The 23,492-nt window shown below is 47.4% G+C and overlaps 1 protein-coding gene across 12 annotated transcripts in view; it reads right to left on the bottom strand.

Annotated features, from left to right (window-relative positions):
• Rbp6 (RNA-binding protein 6) overlaps positions 1-23,492 on the bottom strand; it is a 792,696-nt gene that overhangs the window by 134,462 nt on the left and 634,742 nt on the right. For all 12 annotated transcript variants that reach the window (XM_076819584.1, XM_076819590.1, XM_076819583.1 and 9 more), the window contains one exon: positions 6,973-7,021. In XM_076819584.1, the coding sequence (XP_076675699.1) occupies positions 6,973-7,021 (49 nt within the window). The remainder of the gene's footprint in view (positions 1-6,972; positions 7,022-23,492) is intronic.

The raw sequence follows: 23,492 nt of genomic DNA, 5'->3' as shown, positions 1-23,492 counted from the left end.
GTTCGATGCAATCGCGCGCGAAACGCTCGCTGCGTCTGGCAGTTGGTTAAATCGCTAGAGCCCGGCAGGGAAGCGGGAAGAAAAAGGGTGGAAGGATAACGGGGAGGAAGGCGGCGCGGGTGTGTGCGGGGCGAGAGAAGGGGCGGGGGGTGCGAAAAGAACCGTCTTCTACGTTTCAATATTTCAGAATCCCCTGCCTCCTTCCTCCCCTTCAACCCTGAGGATCTTCCACCTCGAATATAGTATGGCGGATGGTCGTAATGCAGGTGACAATTGGAGCGTGTCGATGCGCCGTTCCAAGATTCCCGTAATAGAATGGGAAGAACGCCCTCGTCCCTTGCCACCCCCGCCGTCCCAACATCGGTTTTCTTTTATACCGAAAACCGTCCGGATTATGTTATGCATGGCGGATGTCGTGGAGCATCCCGGAGTCGTTCGCTATCTCGCTGATAAAGATTCGTCGCTATCTCGTCCCGCAGATCCGGATTTAAGGGAATCACGAACACGTCGGGCACACTGAGATATCGCCGACATGGAAACGCAGGAATCAATTCTATCCGTCGAACCACTGTCGCTTATATTACGGATAATGTAATCCGCGGCACTATTCTGGGGTATGAAACTGATTCTTGCTTCAAACACGGCTGCTTTGAGATGGAAAGCTCGTCGAAGGTAGAAGGTCGTGTTGTAGAAGAATCGGTTACTTCGCCTTTCAGATTGCCCGATATAGTGTGAAAATTTGATTGGTAGATATGTGGGAAAGAGATTCAGTCCATTATTCGAGAAATATTGAATACTTCTCAAGATACAATGCAGTTTTGAAGTACCACACGTAACTTTGTTCTTTGTTAAAAAGTTATTGAATAAATTCAGTCAGAGGCCTGTTGAGTGCCAAATGAAATTTGACGTAGCCTTGAACCAGTTCTCCAATCACACCTACGTATCAACATCCACGAGCTGCTTATCCTTTGATCTCCCACTCTCTGTCATTCAGTTCTATCGCTTGAGAAAACTCGAAGGGATGAAAGGCAGTCGCGTGAGCTAACACAGAGAAGGAGCCGCCGAATTTAAAGTGGCTTGACGTAGGATCTTGAAATAGGAACTCGTCGATAATTCTTCGGACCAGCGACATATTTCGGCTGAATCGGACCAGTGACAGCAAGCGAGACTGATCCTTTACGTAACATCCACGACCCGGAACCATCCATCGTTCAGAAGTTTCGAAGCAGTGGCTGGGCGACTTCCAGCAGCCTCGAGTTTTCGAAAGTTCCAACGACGCGCGAAACCCTATTCTGTTGCTCTGCTAGGAGGCAGATACTCGCCGAGCCTGCTCCCAAAAGGCGACGCCTCGAGAGTTTCTTTGGCCGACTGAAACCCCGCGGCTGAGAGGGAAAAATTCTCCCGCGACGCGAGATCCTTCATAAAAGACACGATATTTTCATGAGAGCTCGCATCAAGCTCGCTGCCTGCCAGGGGGGAAACTTTTTAACACGCTTCGACGAGTACCGGAAATTTTTAACCCTCCATAATTCAAAACCGCTGACGTTTCTGTAACGTTTCCGTATGTTCCCGTGCGTTTGAAGACCCTCCAGCTACCCGTCTCTGATTCTTTTTCCGTCGATTTTTCTCGCTAAACTGGAGCGTCACTTGCATCGAGGCTCCTGCGTTTCCGACAGAGCGGGGAGCGATACTTCCACCCCGCTACCGTCCTCTGTTTTCGTCGGTCTCAAAACGTTTGATATGCCCAACAGAATCGCAAGCACGCAATGCTGGGAAACTTCATAGCCCTGGGCAAGAAATATTATCATTCCCACGAACTTCCGTGCGAGCATCATCCCCGTTCACCGAAGTAATAGCTCCTTCAGCCATCGCTGACTCTGCCACGACGATTTTCTACGCCCTACCCATCTCGTTCTACACGTGCACGCACGTAATCGCCGAGGAGCGGTCGCCAACGCTCTCAGACAACGCGCTCCACGGGCGTTATCGATCGCGGCACCGCAATTACCAATCGAGAACCGGCAACGCGGAACTCCGTGGAAATCAATCTCGGCTTTCCGCCCGACTGGAAGCGACTGATTCCGCGGCGGAGGTGATCTTGGAAGTTACCTCCGCAGACAGAGGCAACGGAAACCGAACGGAGTGCTAGAAACAGCTTTGAAACTATTTCGGCCCGATCTGCGGGAAGTTCGGCGAGTGTGCAACTATTCGGGCCGTAGAAATGGGCGCGACGCGACGGTGCAGTATGCATACGTGACGAAGTTGGCGGTGCACGGTTTACCGCGCGCCATGCGACTTGCTACGACCCTGAAGCGCGAATTTACCGACGACTCGCGGAAACAGCACCCACGCCACCCCGAGTTCCGAACCGTCTGATGGCCCAGGATTACGTCGAACCACCGCCATAACGTATCCGCCTGTCTGCCTAGATGCCCCCTGTCGTTGGAGCTTCCCCTTAGTTGCCGAGACTTGGCGTGGATTCTCCTTGTCCAGCGGGGAGGAAACCCTAACCCACCCGCCCCGCCCGCCCCCGGTAATTGCATCCAACCGGGACGGCACCCTTCCTCTCGGTGACTCCGGGACGCCGAGCTTCGTTAAGTCGAGACTTTGTGACACGGTTCGTTTGTCGTGATTCGACTATCACGGGCGAGCCTTGGCTGCTTCTTTGAGGGAGTGTTTGGTCTGGCTTGGATACGAGTTTCCAAGTTATGAACCACGAGTCCCATGGATCGTTTTAGGCATCGCGACTGTCTTCAGTATTCTTGTCCGCTGGGGAAAACTTTGATCTGGCAGCGTCGCGTGTTGCGGTTAGCCGGTGGTTTAAAATGGCCGTAAAAGTATAACCAGCAACGGGAACTGCGAGGGAAGTTAATACTACTATTTCGGTGACGAAGCATTAAACACAACGTGGCCGACGTATGACAAGTAGAATCCTTGCTCCATTCTATCGGCTCCTGAACCGTTATTTGACTCGAGCCTGCTCGGAGCTCGGAACAGGGGGATGCTTTCAATGTTAAATTAGGGATTTAATCACGGAACGGTACACCAAGGAATTTCACACTCGAACAAGTTCGAGTTCCTAAATTCGAGGAAGACGGCGTCGAATCTGCCTTCCCGCTCGCAGTGTACTTTCCATCAACATCCCTGTACCCACATCGCTCTCTATACTTCCACACATTTATCACGCTCAAACCTACAAATCTCGCCGTCTCACCTCTCGCAACGAAACCCGAGCCGAGAGATACCTTCGCCGAGGCAAAGAATACCGAAACCGCGCCGGCAGAAATCATCCACGGAGTCCATAGAGCGTAGTTACCTCGTGCAGAATTTTCTCTACCTACATCGAATCCTCCCGATCCTCGATCGCCGGCGATGCGCGAACGGGGAGAGGATTCAATGAACGATTGAAGGTGGACGTCCCTTTGGCGCGTGTTCACGCATGAGTAAACCGCGGTCCTTCTTTTGGACGATCGCCGGCAGGCAATCAGGAAGAACGGAGAAGAGGAGGAACGGTCCTGGGGCGTGCAGCGGGGACACATACGTTCCATCCAGCAGCAATGTGCCAGCAATTTATGACAAGGTACACGCGCAAACACGCGCGCTGCCGTCGCCAGAGTATATAAACCTGCGTGTGTATTCGTGTGTACTCCTGTGTACACAGGTGTGCACTCGTGTGCCTGTACGTGGTAGGTATGTACGTACACGGGTGTGCGAAGCTACGGGACCGTGGTTTGCTCAGCCTTATAGGCGCGCCCTCTACCCTCCCCCACCCTCTGCCTCCCGTCCCTCTGGTCCGCGTAAGGGTGGAGCCCACGAAGAGAAAATCCTTTGGCCAGCGAAGCTTGGATAATCGCGCCCCGAGCTATAGTCGCGCCTCTTCTCGCCAGAGAGAAGACACGCTTCGCTGCAATTGCAGCCTGCCCATCCGCGTGGAATTCATAGCTCGCCGCGGGACTCGAAATTGTCCGGAAACGCTTGGATTCTTCTTTCACGGCGGCCAACTTCTTCGGGGATTTGGACGTAAAGGGGTCGCCAGCCGAGCATCGACAAGGATCTCCCTCTCTTTGCAATTCCACGACCGCCTCACGACGGCTCGTTGCCCGGTGACGTCTCGCTGGATCCTTGCTGATCGGAATCGAATCTGTGCCGGGGAACGTTACGACCTTGAAGGGACCCGGCCCGTCCACCATTGTCGACTATCGCGGAGACGATCTCTCGCTCCTTCGCAACCGATCCTCCCCCCCCGGCCGCCCTTTATTCGCCGATTGACACGCGTTTTACGCTTCGATTCGGTGTAAAGGAGCCAGTTGTTCGGGCTGCCGTTCCTCGCGCGCCTCGATGGGGAATCTCGCAACCTCGGGGAAGAATACTCGGCAGAAGGTCTCCTCTATTTTATCTCAGCTTCTTATTCGGTAGAGAAGTAAGCATCTGCAGGTTCCTCGAGTCGCATGCATTTCCTTTGAGCTCGTTTCCCAAGCTCCCTATACGTTCAATGGCTCTTGAAACGGCTACCGTATGTGGACCAAAGGAATAAGTAATTTCCCTCCGTGATTCTTTTACCAGCCTGTGCAGTTCCTCCGCCGCGCACAGAATTCCAGCAACTGAAATCCTGTCGTATAATCGATTTATGAGCGACGAGCGAAAGCCATCCTTTGATCCTGATTATCGAAGTGGCTGGCGGCGTACGATACACGCGGCGGCAGTGGTACGAGCGTGAAACGCGCGCAGCGGTCGCGGGCGACGTAAGTAAGGGCTGCGTGGAAACAATGACCAACGAATAAGGATCCTGTCGGTGTCCCGGTTGATTGCGGCCGAAGTTGCTCGCGCAGCGTTCACAGAAAATCCGCCAATAATCCCCTTAGGGGTCGCAGACCGGCTATGGAAGCGCCATATTGTGAAATCTGCCGGAGAGCAGCGATGTTCGAGGTTTCAGGCTCACAGACTCGTCCGACGGGGGATGGTATTGGATGTCATCGCGAGAGAGATTACGCACCGCTTTGAAAGAGTCCTCCGTCCCTCTCCCTCGCCTCTCGCTCCTCTTCTTCTCACCCGCAACCTATCTGCCCCTCTCTCTTCGCCAGAGGTACACCGCTATTTCACCTACTCCTTTCTTCGCTGTCGTCCGTTTGCTGAGACGCGCAACGCAATCCTCCCCGCCGTTCCCCGGCGTCTACGTCCCTCTAGCCGGCGGTCTCGATCCCTTCGTTTCCAACCCTCGAGGCGGCGTGAAACCCCCCTGCGGCATTGAAGGGAGCCAGCTTTCATATCCCATTTGCCCCTATTTTTCATAAGCGATATTAGAATCTATCACTGTGACCCGGCAGGCACTCTACTGAAGTGCAGACGGGGAATGGAAACGAGGAGACGGAGGTGGGAGGGGCGCGGCAGGGAGGATAAGGAGACCCGTTAAAAAAGATAGAGAGACTGCCGATTATCAGTCGGGTGGGGAACCTCGATCGCTGACGATTATCGACCCCATTGAGGCAACGACGTGAATGGATCCGGGCTCGCGACAGCGAGACCCTTGCAATTCGTATTCTGCCTCTCCTCTTGTCCCCGTCCTCTCTTACCCGTCGGCAGAAGGAGGCGAGAGAGTAGATCCGGCGTATATATTACATTAGGAGTCTGATATTTCATTCATCCTGGCTGGCGGATTGTTCGTCCCACGGTTCCAGCTCGATTGAACGATCTCGTCTCGCGGACCACCCCTGTAACTGCTTCCATTTGATTTTCACGGGCGCTCTTTTATGCAGGCTGATGCATTTAACTTTGCTATTCAAAGCAGCCTTCCGGCAATGGTGTCACGGAAGCGATGCGCCTCGTTTGCGCGCGGCAGGTATCATCGCAATATGCCTATGAACTGGGGCGAAAGAATAGACTGATACAAGACGAACACGGACACACAATGCTTGGAACAAATGTACCTGCCTGCCGCTCACCGCCATCCAAATCTTGCTGCTACCTATTTCATCCTGCTGTACGAAAGCTGCCGGACACGACACTCGTCGCTTGATCGCATGGCGTAGCAGTAAATTCGACGTAACGTCGTTGAATTTCAACCAGATCGCGCCACGCATAGGAATAAGCGATCGCGGCGCGGCCGGTTACGCAGACTTTTGTTCAGATGCGATTAACATAAAGAATAAAAGAAGCGACGCGTGCTGGGAATCGAAACGGCGAGCATTTACATCCCGCCCGCGTGCGTGTAGAAACGACGAGAGGAATTCTGCCCGCGGGGCGCAACTATGAAAATGTAAATTCATTCCGTCTCGATTAGAATCCGAACGGAATGAATGAAAGAACGGGGCCTATAACATTTGCATAACACACCTTTCGTCGTGTTTCTCGTTTTCCTTACAAATGCGAAGATCGTTCTGAATTCCTCTTGGGGCATTCTTTGCCCGCGCGTCGCGAGCGCAGGCAGCAAGGGTAGGTAGGAGAAGCGCCGTCTTCCACCGCCATTCAGAATCCGCGGGGTGTCGCGTCGCGAACGCGACAAGCAGGCAGCCGTTGCGATCGCAAGGAATTATGGGGATGGCAAGGTAGAACGACGCGATCACCGTCGTGATTAACGCTTCGATTGATCGCGAGCGTCGAATTAATGTTATTTATCTTCGGCCGCACCGACGTTGGCGCATTGGCGTCGCGTGTTACCGTGATTACTAATTATAGTTTCGAGCTGCCTCGTTAATTACCCGGTCTGCGATCCTCGAGCGGAACGCCAGTGTTATTGACTCGCTAAACAGAATAGTCTCTCGACCATATTTTCAACATATTTGCGCGAAGTTTCATGGAACGGCGGCGCACACAACCGAAATTTCCGCATCGAATCTATCGCGTCGTCAGCACTCCCCTCACGTTTTAACGATTGTCAGTGATTAAACACTAATTACCAGTGCCCTTCCATTCGCATCGAACTATTCTGTCGGAGGGAGACACCGGGCCCCCCAGAAAATCATATATTTCACTCACCTCTGTGCCTGTTGGTCTGCTTGTCGAACATCAGCATGGCGTCCTCGATCTGCAATTTCAATGAAAACGCGTGCATTAGCATGATTTCATAAAGAACAGGTTAAAATTGAAGAGTCACAGAATTTAGGCAAGTGCCAAGTCAATACTTGGGCGGTACAATTATTGGGCAGTGTCGCGATAGTATTCAAGCATCTTGAATGACGAACAGATTCCTCCGGTACAGATGCGAATCTCAGAAAACTCTTCAAATCGTGATATATATTTGAAATTGAAGATTTCTGTTATTTATTCTGATATTTATGTCATCAGAATTCTATGCTGATTCAGAAAACCTGTCGATATTTGCTTCGCGACAATATTTGCTGAAAATCAGGTTGAAAACTGAAGTCATGGCATCTGACCATCTCTCCCGAAGTGCTGGGAGAAATAGTTTCGTCGTTGGTCTTCTCGTTAGCTGTGAAAGGAGGGGTTAATAGCGCCAAATACTTTCCCTGCATTGTTCCTCAATACCTCTACTATCTTATTATCCTAAACATTAAGCAAAAATAAACCCATTATATCTTCCACCTCAAATCTACTATCTCACAACCATTAGAAACTGCCCTCGTTGAATTTCCACAATTCTATCATAAGATAATCCCTCTAGAAGCACCGAGACTCCGAAAAGAATCCACCCACTCCAGATTTGACGTCGAACTGACCTCCACGAACGATTCCTCGCGGCGGGCGAGTGAAACTCCACCGAATCAATCCCAGGATCGTCTGTATCCTTGCAGGAAGTACACGCGTGTCGTAAAGCACAGCTGGGCCGAGATTTACGTCTGGGAAAGGCGTAGCGAGGGGATCGAGAATAGTTGCAGCAGGTGGAGGTTGGGGGTGTTGTCGGTAACTGAAGCGCGAGCAAGACCAGGAAAAGCGCAGGAGGCGGGAAGGCGACGCGGCTAGTAGGATTTATGGGACAGGAGAAACAATAGGGATTACCTTTACACCCCCCGTCCACCTCCTCGAGTGTTCGTCCCCGCTTTGTTTCTTCCTACTTCCGGCGAGAGGACCACGGAGGCCACGCAGCACGCGAAAACAGATTGAAATTACAGCGGCGCCTCTCTTATCTCAGCTAACGGGGAGACGCGACACTCGGATAAGGGAATTTTTGGACAGTCGCGCACTCGCTTGCCTCACGTTCGTCATTCACTTTTACAACCGAACATTTCAAGTTTCACTTGAAGATATGAATTTTAAAAATTGAAATTATTCTCGTTATTTATTCTCTTAATTCGTGGATAAAACGAAGGGCGAATTAGACTGCATTGCCAATCTACTGTGTTAAAGTGCACGTTGAGATTCGTGCATATTCCTCGCGCTGTATTGCAGCTAGGAAACAAACACAATGACCTGGCACGAGCCGCGATGTAACGGGGCGAGAGGGAATATTAGATTATGCGATTAACATTCGATGGACTTCGTTGGGAGCACGAGGGAACACCCTCTCATCCCGCTTGCATCTGTCAACGTGACGTAATTCCGTTCGCCGAGCTTTATGTAATACGTTTCGTGGTGAAAGTAACATAGGAAGGGCGTGCCTGTCGGGAGACAGTGTGCTCGTTGATTTAAGGTCGATTTATATTGTCCGTTCAGACACGGGACGTTACGGAACGGTTTGATTCGGACAAACATTGTTATGGGTTATTGGATACGAATGTTTGTATTGGGGAGAGGTGGGACGAAAGGGGCAGTTTTGTTTAGGAGCAGATAGTAAAAAAACTAAATAACCATTCGAGTTCTAATTGGTCACATTAGAAAGGACAGTTATCTGGTTATAGCGGTCCTATTAAGCTTCTCTGTATATTTACATGTCTTATTTTTCGCTTTCCAACAAAGTGTGTTTTGTCACTTTCATAAATTGGCTGTATTGAAAGGGACATGGGTGTTTATGAATGGGACAGTGTAATAAAGCAAGGTAATATTAATATTATTCCTTTAACTATTATTTCTGCTGGTTCCGAAATCGCTGTATTGATGTCGACAGGTCTACAAGTCGACGTTTTTCTTAAGTTACATAAATACCCCGGCATTGCCAAAATATTTGTAACAAACTTTACATTAAGCTTACATACTTAAATAACAAAAAATAATCCTCACATTAAAAAACAATGGATAATACTTTCATTAAAAACGAAATACATAATCCTTAGATTAATCCAAACTATGTTAATTAAAAGATCCTAATTGGCACCAAAATTGATCAAAAACATCTTGATGTGCGGTAAATATTCTATTATTACCAATTTTCCATTTATCATAGTAAGGGTTTGAAGGAAACACTTAGGAAAGGTGTGTCCCTTTCATAATTTTTTCTTGTGTCCCATAAATATGACAGCACAATTGAAAATCTAATCTCTACAGCTACAATATTAAACAAAAGATAATCTAACATATTATCTTATTGTTCCTGAATAAATATCAGTCCAGATATAGTAATAAAGAAATCAGTCATTGGTAACAGCACTTGGCAAAACGTTTCGAAAAAAACATAAAAAAATTTTACTTTGAAGCACGAAAAAATTCAACCGTGTATCACCGCCATCTCCGAAATGGCAGCGACTTGCAGTTAGGCATGTTTGGGGCATGCATTAGTGTTGCTACAAAATGAAAATACTTTCGTCGTGGGAAGATGCTTTATCTTTCAAATAATGTCCCTTTCGTTCCACCTCTCCCCTACAGCGTCGCGATCAGTTACAACACGTTACGCTTTGGACTTAGGACGATCGACATTCTCGAAAAGAATGTTTCGACAGAAGCGATACGTGACTGAAGTTGTCGGACCGTTTTTGAACGGAGACTCGTATGATATGTATTTAGTTCAGGTAGAATCTGAAACGATGACCCCTATACGAAATATATATTATTCTGACGCCTGTCGCCTGTCGTTGCCGAATGTGAACTGATGGTATAAACATTACATTGTTGTTGTCTGAACCGAAACGTTCCGTGTGTCTGAACGGATAATATAAATCGACCTTAAGGTGTCCGAAAATGTTGTTCATCGGGAATAAAACCTGGCTGAAGGGCGAACACGTTCACTGCTCCATGATCGATTGAAGTTCATCGAGTGGCACGGGATCTGTTAAAAATTTATCTTGAATTTTCGTTGGGATCAAGTGTCCCGATGCTCCTCGTTAGTGAAGACAGAAAAAGTTGTTTACATCTGCGCTATACGTAGTAAAAGAAATGTGCCAAAGTTGTTGGCAAATACTTAGCTCTATCGCCCGCCAGAATTATTGTCGTGTTTATCATTTGGATGGAGATTGATACCAGCCACGCAGGGCGCTTTCATCCGCGTCGCATCGTCTGGATTCGAGTCCCGTCGACGAGGGAGGGTTTGTTTGGATATCGTTAACTGTTTCGCGAACGCGGCGAGGGGGGGGGGCGGGGGTCGAACGCTAAAAAAGGAGCGACCAACAGCTTGTTCCTCGAGCTAACGAGAGAGCAGTCACGTGTAAGATTCGTAGACACTGTGTCTCTTTCAGCGAGGAAGGATTCAATGCGCCACCGTTATCTTGGGGATCGTTTTGTCTTAAGGAACAAGAAAGGAACGGTGGCTAGTCGATCCATTTAAAAACGAGGGAACGCAGGGAGAAAGGCTCACGTGACTCGGGGATGACGATTATTCGTCGAAACGACTCCACGTCCTGTTGCTTCAAAAGTCGCGAGAGACATGCCAAGGAATTGAGTCTCTTAGATGACATTCGTCCCGTTTTTACTTTCAAAGGGAAGAGTAATATTATACGGGTAAAGGGAAAGGGGCGAGAGGGACGAGAGGATGGCAGCCGAAGCTTTTAATGAAAACAAAAGAGGCGACGCGGCGTAAGGCAAGACTGATATCGGGGACCCTCTGCATCGCCAAGTCTTTTACACCCTCGTTGTTTTCTTTCTCACAAAGTGCGCGTCTTTTCATTATTTTGCTCCTATTACGTCGCAGCATATGTTCTGCTAAGCCGCCGCCAGTTAAATCGATGTTTGAACAGCCGTACTACTGCGCTGATCCCTCTCGAATGTTCTTCTCCAGGTGCCAGGTGATGGAAAGTGAAATCGATTGGGCGTGATTCTCGGGAATTCTCTCGTGGTCGAACCTGATAACGTGTCTCGCGAAGATTCTAAGGTAAATACGTCGTGGGCGGCACGGCGCAAGTAAAAATAGACGTCGACACAATCGATAGACTTGGGATGTGGAGCGATGGCGAAACGCGAAAGAGGTATGCATCGATTTTCACCCGGGGTGGTAGCACCGGTGGATGTACGTCCGATGACAACTACAAAGGTGGATGGCAAGCGATCAATCGAAACTGCAATATTAATCGCTTGTTTCTTCAAATTCCTGAATATATAAGCCGCGCTTCGTAACAATCATTTAATTCTTTCACGCTGAGGAACTATCTTTTGCAAGAGATCGAAAAAGAATATTTATACCTCCCACGGGAAAAGGAGACGCAGCTAGCTTGAAATTTTAAATGGATCAAGAAGTTGGCAATCCCCATTGAAATCCTTCAGACGGTCTTAATTAAAACTAAACACTGGAAATGAAACAATATAAATTCTTAAAAGATCCTTCGTCGGGGCTCTATCCCTTTGATCATTCCAATATTTAGTTCGCCGCCGTGTTCCGTTAAACAAAGAGGATTGTGCCACGTTTTCCATCGCGGAGTTATTTCAACTTTTCTGCTCTTTTGCCTCTTGGTGGTCTACGTAATGTCCTCGGGGCAAGAACGGCGGAACCCTTCCCAATACACTTTGACGTCCTCGAGTTGTTCGACGGAATCACCCCCCGGCTTCGACTCGTCGAATCGATATTAATCTCCCTCTTCGACTGTTCCTCACGACTTCCTTTTCGTCTCTCTCCAGAGAAGTTACTGTGTTCCCATTAAGCGACAAGTATAGTAAACATCTCAGTGATTTAAATCCCTGACGAATTTCGTTTCGTTGCCGACGATATTTTATGAAGTGCACGTTAACGAATGTCATAGAAATATTTCAAATAACCTGTCGTTAATTGCACTTTCCATTATTTATTTGGAAAAACGCATTTAAATCCCTGCTGTACAATATTTCTAAAGCTTCGTCCGCGGTATTATGGATATTCATTTTCAGTCTGCTCGACGTTTAATGTTTGTGTTATTTATACCGTTCGTTAAAAATGCAGCCTTGAAATTTTAATTTTTGGCTGCGAGAATTATTGACAAGGGAACAGTAATCATAAACGACACAGTGGCTTCGTAAATAATAGAAACAGTGATTCCTTCGTTTAATTTTGCGAACCTCGCTTATTTAAATTAATTAAACTCACACAAAATTGACCGAAAGATATCTTGGAAATAGATATTTCTGTGTCGAATAAAAATGGTAAGCATCTTATAATTATATGGCATTTTAATGCCACTCCTGACACTTTAAGTAGTTGCGGTCAGCCACTGCTCAGACCGACACTCTCACGCTGCACATCTGACGCGCGAGGGAAACATTTACAGCTTAACTCTTTCTACCGTGATCAAAGGCTTCAAGTGTTCACAATTTCATCGCACTACCAGTTTCTGAACATGCTTACGCATTTAAAAACCTCCTTCTATGAGGTATAAAAGCTAAAATGAGAAACAAGAAATACTTCCACGTGCACTTTGTACTATTCACTCAGATTATAATTAGCTCTAACTAAAAAAAGATCCCAGATGTAATTCGCGGGCCATTTCAAATTTAATAAAAACGACTACGTTGGTACTCCCTTTTTCTTAATTTAATCGTATAAAAATTTCATTTTTCTCACCCCCTAGTTTCATTCACTCGGATCAGAATAATCCCCGTGACCGAAATGAATTCTGCCGTAATACTTTTACATAACTGGATTCGAAGTAACACCGTAATTTCTCGGGGCATTCCCTTCTGGGCGGGGAAACTGGCAAACGAACAATACCGAAAGGTTATGGAAGGAAAGAGAGAAAGACCAGGACGAGGGTTGTTGTCCCTACGGAGCAATCGACTTCTGTCGAGTGGGCGAGGTGCGCCTTATTACAAGTTCGATTCTAGCTGTGTTACAGCTCTCCGTGGACCGTGTTGTAGATTGCTGTCTTACGAGCCCTGCCCTTTATACCAGCAGGCGTTCCCTTTTCGCAGACACACCTCGTATCATTTCCCGCGGCACCTTTCTTCTCCCTCAGCTCCGGCTTTCTTGTTCGGTGAACTAATTTAAAAGGGCGCCTAGAACTGGGTCAAGAGTGTAACCTTTATGAAGACTTTCGGCATCGACCCTTCGTCACATTGGCAACAAAATCCTTAGTCATAAACGTTGCGGTAACTGGTGGCTTTTAATCATGAGCGCATAATTCTTTGTAAATTATTCGTACACGGTCTATTACGATGTTTCATGAATGTACCTTTATCCTAAATTCAATTAAACACAGTGTATTCATAGGAAACTCTAAGTACAGTAAATCTTCGTTATAGCCCCTTTTTTACCATGCGTAGTACACCCCGTTGACTATACCCACCTTGAAATCCTTCGGTCGAGAGTAAGAGAACCCGAGAACGAGCGAGAGGGAACGAAAGAGTCGACGGCAACTTCGTGTCAACTGTTTCGTTCCCTTTCGCTCGCTCCTGGGTTTTCTCACTCGCGGCATTGGCCGCGCAGAATTTAGTTTATCGTATACGCAAGTGTAAAAGATTTGCAAGAGGATTAAAGGAGGAAGACGCAAGTAGTAGTGCATTGTTTCTAGTCAGACACATGCTCCACTTCGTTCTACCAAAAGTTTAAACAGATTCCTACGAATTTCCAAAATACACGAATAATATACAGTTACCCCAGAATTCCCTAAAGTTCACGAGAAGTTGGTATCGCTGCGAGTAATATCGTATTCACACCGTCGACTGTTTACCTTCACGCCACCCCCGTCCGAAAATGTTTCTATTTAAACCCCCGCCGGTTCAAGAAGCCGATGCGTCGAGGAGATAACCTAATGCGATAATCGATTCCCGCGGGAAGACCGTAATTGCATTTACGGAGACGAACGAAGCATTTTAAAATAAACACTACCCGCCGGAGGAGCGAGCACGCGCGCTCGCCAGCAGCTCGCCCCGCCGCGCCGTCTCGTGAAAGGTTTCCCGTCCTTTTTTCCTCCTCCCTGTTCCTTTTTTTTTCTGCTCCGCCACCAGCTCGTAAAACGACGTGGATTTAAACGAAACGATACCGATTTACCCCTCTGGTAACAGAAGCGCCGCTACACAAGCAGCTCTAGGATTTCCAAAGAATGCTCGCTCTCCTTCTCGCCGTCCCCTTTGCCAGGCTCGTCTTACCCTCCTGCTACCCTTCATGGACGATCGAGCGAACCTGCAGCTAGGGATTTCGATGAGTTTTTCCTCTCTCCACGGCCATTTCGCGTTCCGCGTTGCGCCCTATCGCAACCGCCGCTGTTCTGTCCCTGTAGATTTAGTATGCAGCGAGCTGTATTAAATCTCCGCTGTTCGAGGGATTCCAAGCTCCCGCTTCGTTTTCTGATTCCGACGGCCCTCCTCTCCGCCCCTGCCGGGCCGTCGACACGGGCTGCTTTTTACCCGAGCATGGTGTCGCCGAGTTTTCCACCCCCGACCTTTGTAGCGTTTGTCTTTGCTCTGCGACTACGCCGTGCCCTGTACCGTCGAATGCTTGACACCCGGGTGGTAACTGTGGTCTTCAGTAACAGGGTGGCGACTTTGCAGGCTGTCTGATTATAATGAGGCGAATTTACTCAACTGCCTGGAAGATGGCGAGTCGTGGTTACTCTAATTAAGTATTACTTTGTACATCGTGAAATCAAAAGATTATATTTGAAAAATCATAATAAAAATCATTTTTGCATCAGTCAAACTTTCAAGATTATAGTTAATTCAGTGCAGCCTTCATTGCAAATCGACTGAACTGGGTAGTTGCGAAGTACTTACTCTGTACTTTCGTACGAGAATTCAAAAAGGCCTTCGTAAGATTGATTTCTGTCAATGCTTGGTGACCAGCAAACAATAATGTCCTTAAGTTCGATGGGATCCTTGGTCGGATTTCTCCAAGGTTTTGGGGGAACGGCATTTAACCCACACAAGAATTGCACGAATGGACTTAGCCCCCGTTGCTTTCAATTCTCCATTCCGTGCTCGTTGGTGTCCTTGTGATCCGAGGAATTGTAATTGGTCGGCACAATTCGATTTATTCACCGAAACACAACACAATAAAGACTGCGAACGCGGCGGATTCAACACCCTCGGCACTCAATTGCCTCAATACGGTGCTAAATTTTTGTACTGCATATTTATTCGGTCGGTGTACCGATTCCCCTTCCTTTTGCCTTGCCGTTAATAATTAGAAATAATAATTATCGGGGGAAGAAAGGGCTCGGCTTGGCAGCCCAGTTCAGCGAGGTCAGAATAACAATAAATCGCAACGACAGTGCGAGAAACGTCGGCTGGGTTAATTTGAGAGGCGCGCCAATTAGAATTTTCCCAATCGCGACCGTAGAAAACATAATAATGATCGTGAAGTGCGCGATAAAGGAGTGAAAGAAGTTCACAGCGCGGCACGGTTTTAATGGATTATTCCAGCCCCCGTTTAATTGCTATTTCGCTTAATTATTTGCCTCTCCGTCCCCCTTTAATCCTTTACTTCGAAGGAGAACGCAGAGATTTAAAATAATCTGCATGCGACGTAAAATAGCGCAAACACTGCAAACAGTACATACATTGTTTAACCCTCGGAAGACGAATGGTGGTTATGGTCGCGTAAGACGAATGCAGGGTCAGTTTGAGCCATAGCAACAGTTCTATGGTACACGGGTTTCACGAAAAAATTGAATATAAAATGAATTAATCCCACATAAATAGGCAATGAAAAAATACATAAAAAAAATATTCACGTACATTTGCTACATAAATAAAATAGGTGTATCTCCTGTATGATTTTTACAAATAATGTTACCGCAATTTAGGCATCTTATACTATATTTTGCCATTGCCGTCACAAATGTAACATCGTAATCGACTTTGTCAGAGTTGGATTAAAATGACCCTGCATTCGTTGTACGAGGGTTAATATTATCCACACACCTATGTAAATCACAATTTTAATTAGTCAATATCCTGCTTTAACTATGTATCTGTTAATTCCTCTTTCCTTGCCTGATTTCAATATTAACTCTTTTTTTTTTATACTCAATCTTTCCATCATTTTCAAAACATCCTCCACTCTTGTACTTTTTCACCTACTCAATTTTACACCCTTTTCTCCTTGCATTACGAAGTTCCCACAAGACCAAGTCAGCATTCGAGCTCACTTTCCACCCCCATAAAATCGTGTCAGATAGAGCTGCCGATTTTCGCGGAGGATGGGTCAGGAATCTCCATTCCGCGACTCACGCGAGGAACGAGAATTCGTCCAGTTGCAGCTGCGTTAGAAAATTAAATGGAACAGAGGCGGAGTCCCCGTTCGCCGTGATTCCTCCCCTCTGGCTGGCGAAAAAAGAGACGGCTCGAGGAGGGGGTGGAAACGCGGATGGGCGTCTGGCCACGTTAGGCGGAAAGTGTACGCGCGCATCTCATATAATTTTCCGCGAAAGTTTCCGGCGCAAGGCGGTCCGCGTGCAGGCACGTCGTTCAGCTTAAATTCATTTTTGAGCACCGAGCCGGAGTCTGGTTTCCACATCTGCGTACGGAACTCGTTTCACTAACCCCCTCCCCGCCACTCCCCGCGCCAGTTTCTTTCTTCATCCCGCTCTTGTCCTCCATTCCTCTTCCGCCGACTTCATCGCCCCGACTTGAAAGGTAAACTACTCCGGCGCGGTGGAGAGTTTCGCCGAGCTTTTTCATCGGGAACACGATTCATTTTTTCCCGTTCGTCCCATGGAAACGGGAAATAAGAGATCCGAAACGGAAGTTCCGACTACCAGCGCCGCGAACCGCGCTGGAACTGAACGGTGCGAGAAACTTTCCGAGGGATGCAGCCCTGCAGCCTAGGGCAACGTTCTCCAGCGGATGATTGCTGGGGGTGACAGATTTCTGAGAATCCCGTGCTCGTGAGTCGTGGTCCCCGCATGTCCCTGTCAAGAAATCCCCCTTTCGTTCTGCACAGTCAGTATGTAATTGTAAGTAATCGCGGTCGGAGAGGAGCGACGCTAAAAAATCGCACGATGCGTTAGCGAAACTTCGATCGCACTCTGAAACATTGACAGACATCCCCGTTGCGCTTTTTAATGGAATCAAGGGGGAGGCAGAATCGTTCAAACAGGCGGGCCGCTAATCCCAGGGACGATGTTTCCAAAGCAGGGACGCGGCTGCCTCGTAAAATTCCCTCGACATTGATGCGGTTCTGCCTTGCTGCGAGCATCTCGACGAATAATGATGCGGAAAGGCGAGACGGAAGGAGGCGGGCAGAGGAGGAAGGGTGGCAAAGAACTTAAGTAGCTCGCAAAGAGACGCGAGCGCGGGAGGGTTGATCCGTTTATTCAGCGACACGTAAGCCGACTCCGACTTCTTCGTCGACGCGAAGGGCGCGAGGGCGCGCGAGCGAGCACGGCCGAGCGAGCGGTAAACTTTCACGGGAAATTCGATGTTTCGTGCAAACAAGCCGCCGCCGCGGCTATCAATACACGTCGCCCTGGCTGTCGTTCGATGCCAGATCGATACCCCCTACCGTTGTTCCGGGAATAAGAAGTCCTCGTGCGGAAGGGTCGGTTTTTCTCGCGGGGATTACTTTCGTGAAAAAGGAGCCCCGAACCGGCGGGAGGAAGGGAGCAAAAAGGGCGAGAAAATCCTGGTTCGGGCGTTGTCGAAACCAGCCCCGGCGAATCGTACGCTCGCCACCCTTCCGCGTGCTAATCAAGCCGCCGCTGATTATTCCAACGTAATTCCGAAAGTTTATACGAGGGTTTAAAGGTCGTAACAGCGTCGGGAACTTTCAGCGATCGTTGATTATTTCTCGGTTTCCTTGGACAGTAAAATGGATTCTTGGTCGCGATGGGGCTGGGGAGAGGGTTGGGTAAGTACATCCAATTTTTAGGTCGAGCAAAGAAGAGATCTGCGTCGGTAGAATGGAAAGAAGGAAGTGTTCTCGTAGCTTGCAGTTGAAATAAATGTATTTATATTACAATTGCGCGCAACGTGGACATCAGCGAGACGCTTTCATGCAAATGCATGATTACAGATGCTACTTGTTCCATGGATAGGTAAGGGAAGTAAGATAATGGTTTGGTGGAGTGGATTGTCAGAAGGAATACAGCGATTTAATATCACCATGGGACACCGCGGATCTTCCGAAGGGTAGTGGGTGAACGGAGCTCATATTTCAGGACTTGATACATAAGAATTTTGTAACGAGCCAGCTTCGCCTTCATCTCGCAGCTGGCACCGCGTGTCCCACATTACCATATTCTCTGACAGTAATTTATACGCAGACAGCGTGTTCCTTTAAAGTGAAATGAGAGAAGAGCCGCTTGTTGGACTTCGATAAACAATCGATGAAATGGTTCCCTCGGCAAGTGATGCTATCGTCGATTATTCAGCCGAACGTGTAGCACGCTCAAAGACGATAGGGAAAGGAATAAAAGTCCGGCGAACCAAGTGGGATATTTCTGACTAGGTACCGCTTGAAAAAACGACCCGCCCCCTGCAGGTTCGTGTGAACGGATCGTTCGGCAACGAAATGGAACTTAATATTTGCCACGAAAGCATAACACGTTGATCTGTACCTGTTCTACCGTGATCGTTTCACCTAATTTCCATGCGGAGGAAATAGTGATTGGTTTATTTATTATCAACGATCATAGGTCCGTTTGCGGAACGCCAACTTCCCCCTCCTCATTGCCACCCTTTTCTTTCTTCCTCCTCCACTAGGGCTGTTTTATACGAGCAGATAGCGAGTTCGTGACCAAGGACGTGCCTGGCACGAGCACAGCCGTCGTGAACACGCGGCATCAGCTTAGTGTATTACGTGTTCCGCTTCATCCGGAGCGGACGATGCCCTGGAATATCGCTGAATCATTTTGCCAATCGTGTGTGTCACGTTTGCCAATGAAACGACAGAAATACGTATAGAAAGGAAAGAATTAAATTATCTAATAGCTGAAGCTCCAATAACATTGCTTCCTTTATTCCAATGTGAAGAAGGAAATGGGGTTTAAGCCTACAGTGCACACATGGAGTTTGACATGCCCAAGTGAACAGTTCTCGTGATATTGAAATAGATTTAAGTAACAATGACCCGTAGTGTTAAAGGGATATTTGTTCAGTACTTATTTAGTTATAAATATTTTTCTTAATAAAGATTGAGTGCAATAGAGTACGTGCAGTCTGAAAATACTTTTTTTCTCAAAATATCCATGCATTCCTGGATTTGGAGATACGGGCTTGTGAAGCCCAACTTGTGCAATGGTGTAATTTGAATTTACGTGTGCTCTGCAGAGGTAATACACATTCTATACTACTTTCAATTGTGTATGAATGAACTGTCGCGAGGCACAAAGAATTTGTTATAATCAATATCGTCATTTCATTCGGTACCTGCTCCTGTTGCGGATTTATTGTAATTATTATTTTCGCGAAACTGAATCTGTGTGTTGGACGTATCTGTGTTTCGTTGAATCCTGCCCCCCGTTCTTATACTATTACGCTCGCAATATCGGCGTTACGTGATGTCCAGGAGTTCCGCGAAACGTTTGATTTCGTGCATTGTCCGTAACGGCCCTATCTTTCCCCTCGTGCGGTCTCAGAATATTCAACGAGCCGGACGAATTCGCGTGTCTTTCCAGGTGGCCTGTGTATGGGAAGATTTACGTTATCGGATATCGTTTTTCGATTGGCTTTCCGCTGAACTTCCAACGAAAACTAATGAAACTTTGTCAGTCGGAAGCGTCGTCATTCGAATGCCCCTCGTTCCCATAGAGCCACGGAATTCTCCATGATTTGTTAATGACTTGCTGCAAATGCATTCGCTTACTACCCCAGACGGAGTTTCAACTTCGTCGTCTCGAAAATAGCCTGGGCTTCAAACAAATGTCTGCATTTCCTTGGGAACGGAGAGAATAATAAAATGGAAGGTGAACGAATTTGGAAAACATGCACGGATAATAAAAGGAGCGCGCGCGGCAACGCGCATGAAGCATTTTCGTTTCGTTAACACCTGTTCCACCATTCCGACACACGCATTAGCGACAATTCTGGATCCAATTACGAACGTGACGATGGCTCCGCACGCGTAAATTTCTGTTTTTATGTTACGCACGGTGCGCCACGGTGTGTCGCTAGACAACTAGTCGATATAAAATCCGCGGCGTGCGCGTTTCGCTGAATTTTACGATCCTCCCGCGAAACACGTATGCAAGCAAAACCAACGGCGGCTAATTCAAGCCCTCGTTTGCTAACTATTCATAAATGTTACGCGCGTGTTGTAGTAAAAATGCGTGTAATTAATTCGCGACCCGGACACTTTGGAAATTTCTGTCATTTAAACTGTAACGACCCTTTAATGATAATATTATGATAGCCATGAATGCGCAAGTTACACGAGTTTCTAGGGACTTTGGCTGGGTTGGCGGTTAATGGCTAATGAAAGCATTTTCGTTTAGCGAATCGCGCGTTCTTCGTAGCGGGACGGTTTAAACAATTTTACACAACGATTAACACAAGCCGCGGCGCGAGAAAATTGTCGTCCCATATTAATTTGCTATGCTAACCGTTTTCCCATGGTTTCCCGTGCCACGAGATTAATTATGGACCTCGAAATGGCTGCGCAAAGTGGACCGACCCGGTAGCGAGCATCGCGCTTCGTCTGTTCGCAAACTTCCTCTAACAGTTTAACCAATGTATATTAAGACGCTAACTTTACCACCAATTTACACAAAGTGGTCGTAAACTGCGCCCACGTGATACATGTTTCATAGACGGTCGAAATCGCTTCTGTTGGCTTCGTACGAAAAATTTGGCAATTCCGTCGACTGCCTCGGCTTTATAAGTCTCTATCTCAGCTTTGAATGCGACTCCCTCAAGGGGGAACACCACTGTGACACGGCCGGAAAAGTAAGCCATTCTTAAGAATTTTTTTCAGGAATAATATACAGTTTTTATAGACAATTTTTATTACCTACCTTTAGTACGCTAGCTTAAGAGAATATACAGAAAAAAATAAATAGGAAAACACCCATCAATTTTAATATATTAATTAATCTTCTAGACCCCCCCACGCGAGCTGGTCGAAGGTGTAACTATGGAACAGCAGGTCCGAAATCAAATTTCTTTTTTTTTTTATAAACTATATGAGTGTAGTTTCCGTTGTACGTACCGATTTCTTAAACAAATTATTTTTGTACAAATGGTGCGCCTTAGAAGAAAAGTTTCGAAAATCCGCGAATAAGATAGACAGCTCTTCAAGCGTATTTAACAAAATTTGTTTCCACTCAAAGAATCCGTACGTACAACAGAAACTACACTCATATAGTTTATAAAAAAAAAAGAAATTTAATTTCGGACCTGCTGTTCCATAGTTACACCTTCGACCACCTCGCGTCGGGGGTCCAGAAGATTAATTAATATATTAAAATTTATGGATGTTTTTGTACTTAGTTTTTTTGTATATTCTCTTAAGACAGCGTACTAAAGGTAGGTAATAACAATTTTTTATGAAACCTGTAAATTATTCCTGAAAAAAATTCTTAAAAATGGCTTACTTTTCCGGCCGTTACAGTGGTGTTCCCCCTTAAGAATCCAATGACCGTCCACCACAAGCAGTATTACAACCTGTCCCCATCGTCTCAGTCGACATTCGCAAAGTCGCAAACTTGCACACGCTGGCTACCCAACTCCCACTGAACCAATCTTCGCGTAAATCGAGCTGAACCCCTCGCCAAACCAATAAAAGACACCCCGAATTTCATTCATACCCTGCCGCCGATCCAAGAAACATTTACCCGATTCCCCGTGAAAACACATACACAGCCCCGCTCGGCCCTCGAATCTCCGTACGCGTTTTGAAAAATCCCCGGCAGACGGTACAAAGAAGCTCCATCATTAAATTTAATGGCGTCGTTCGAAGCCGGATCCGACCGGGCGATTATCCCAGCCTCGACGTCGCCTCTCCGTTCCAACGATTCTCTCGACGTGTACAACTTGATCGGAAAGAATCTGATTCTCAACCCTTATAAGATCGTCTTACCGGCCGATACGTGCCGGCTTGAAGCAGACAGGGAGTCGGATCTGGTTAGAGTGCAGGCAGCAATGCTCACCTGCAAAGTCGTCATTGTCGTGGCATAGCCACGGCGATTCGAGGGTATCGCCGTCGCGAGGGAGAGGGTGAAACAGCCGCGGAGGGGGCTGCACAGTTAGGCGGCTGCAGTCTCTAGCCTTCAGGGGCTTCTTAATACCATTACTTCTGGTTTCGCCCGCTGAGACCGTGCTACGGGCATCCAGCGTTCAAGAAATTTCCGATAGCCGTTTCGCTCTCTCCTTCGAGCGGCGTGTCAACCGGGCGGAACACCCTGTCGATAAACGAGTTACGCGGCAGGAGGACGCGTGTCTCTTGTCCTGGGACTCGATTAGAAGTTAAGGTCCAAGTTCTAACGAGGGATTTCGGTAAGTATTAGTCGCGCCACGCGTTTTTCCTCGCCGGAGCTGCTGCGAACTCCTGCCCTGATATCAGACACCTCCGCGCAGCTCGAGGAGCTCCTGGTGGCACTGGTTTCTGTTCCCCTTTCGGTGAATCCTCTGCTGTTTCGATGATTCCGCGACGAGGTATTCGGAGTTTGCGTTCCATTGATTGTTCTTGTTCGCGTTTTAAAGCGATTATCCGCCGGTAATTTACAGCGGGGCGCGTCGAGCAGAATTTGACAGAGTGAAATTCTGCCCTGGAAAAAGAGGCGTAGAGGACTCGAATCTATTTTAAATTCCTATTGACCGTGGCGCGTAAATTTCGTGATAAATGTCAGGCTCTTTGCACACCGTGGATTTATCAGCGGGACCATCGGGCCGGCTCGTATTGTGTATATTTCGTGTTCATGATTTGTTGCTGCAAATGCCGTTGGCTCCTGTTCTATTACCATTGTTATTATTATTTGCTAATAACTTAACGTTTATATCAATTACCGAGGCGCGGGTAGTTTATCATTCACTGGCCTCGGCGCGCCACGGATTATCGATACATTACGAAACGGCCCACTGTGAAATTTACCGCTACTCATAATACATTTATTTCGATGAAACGAATGCTGCAGAAGCCGGTCCGTTCGACCGCGCCGATCGTATATTGAATAGACATTCGCCTGGCACCAATTCTGCGCATGTAAATGAAGGCTTCGAACGGTCGCTACATCGCGATTGATAAAAGCTGCTCGCCGGTGATCGTTGGAATAGGATACCTCTATAACTTCCAGCTCGAATGTGCCTAATTAATCACCGATGAAAGGTAGCGCTGCGCTAGCTTTGCTGAATACATTATTGCGGTATTATCTTGACCGACATGTGTATGCAATTGA

This window comes from Andrena cerasifolii, chromosome 9 (genome assembly GCF_050908995.1).
Source record: "Andrena cerasifolii isolate SP2316 chromosome 9, iyAndCera1_principal, whole genome shotgun sequence".
Taxonomy (NCBI): domain Eukaryota; kingdom Metazoa; phylum Arthropoda; class Insecta; order Hymenoptera; family Andrenidae; genus Andrena; species Andrena cerasifolii.
Note: the sequence above shows the minus strand (reverse complement) of the source record. Positions and strands in the feature narration are given on the sequence as shown.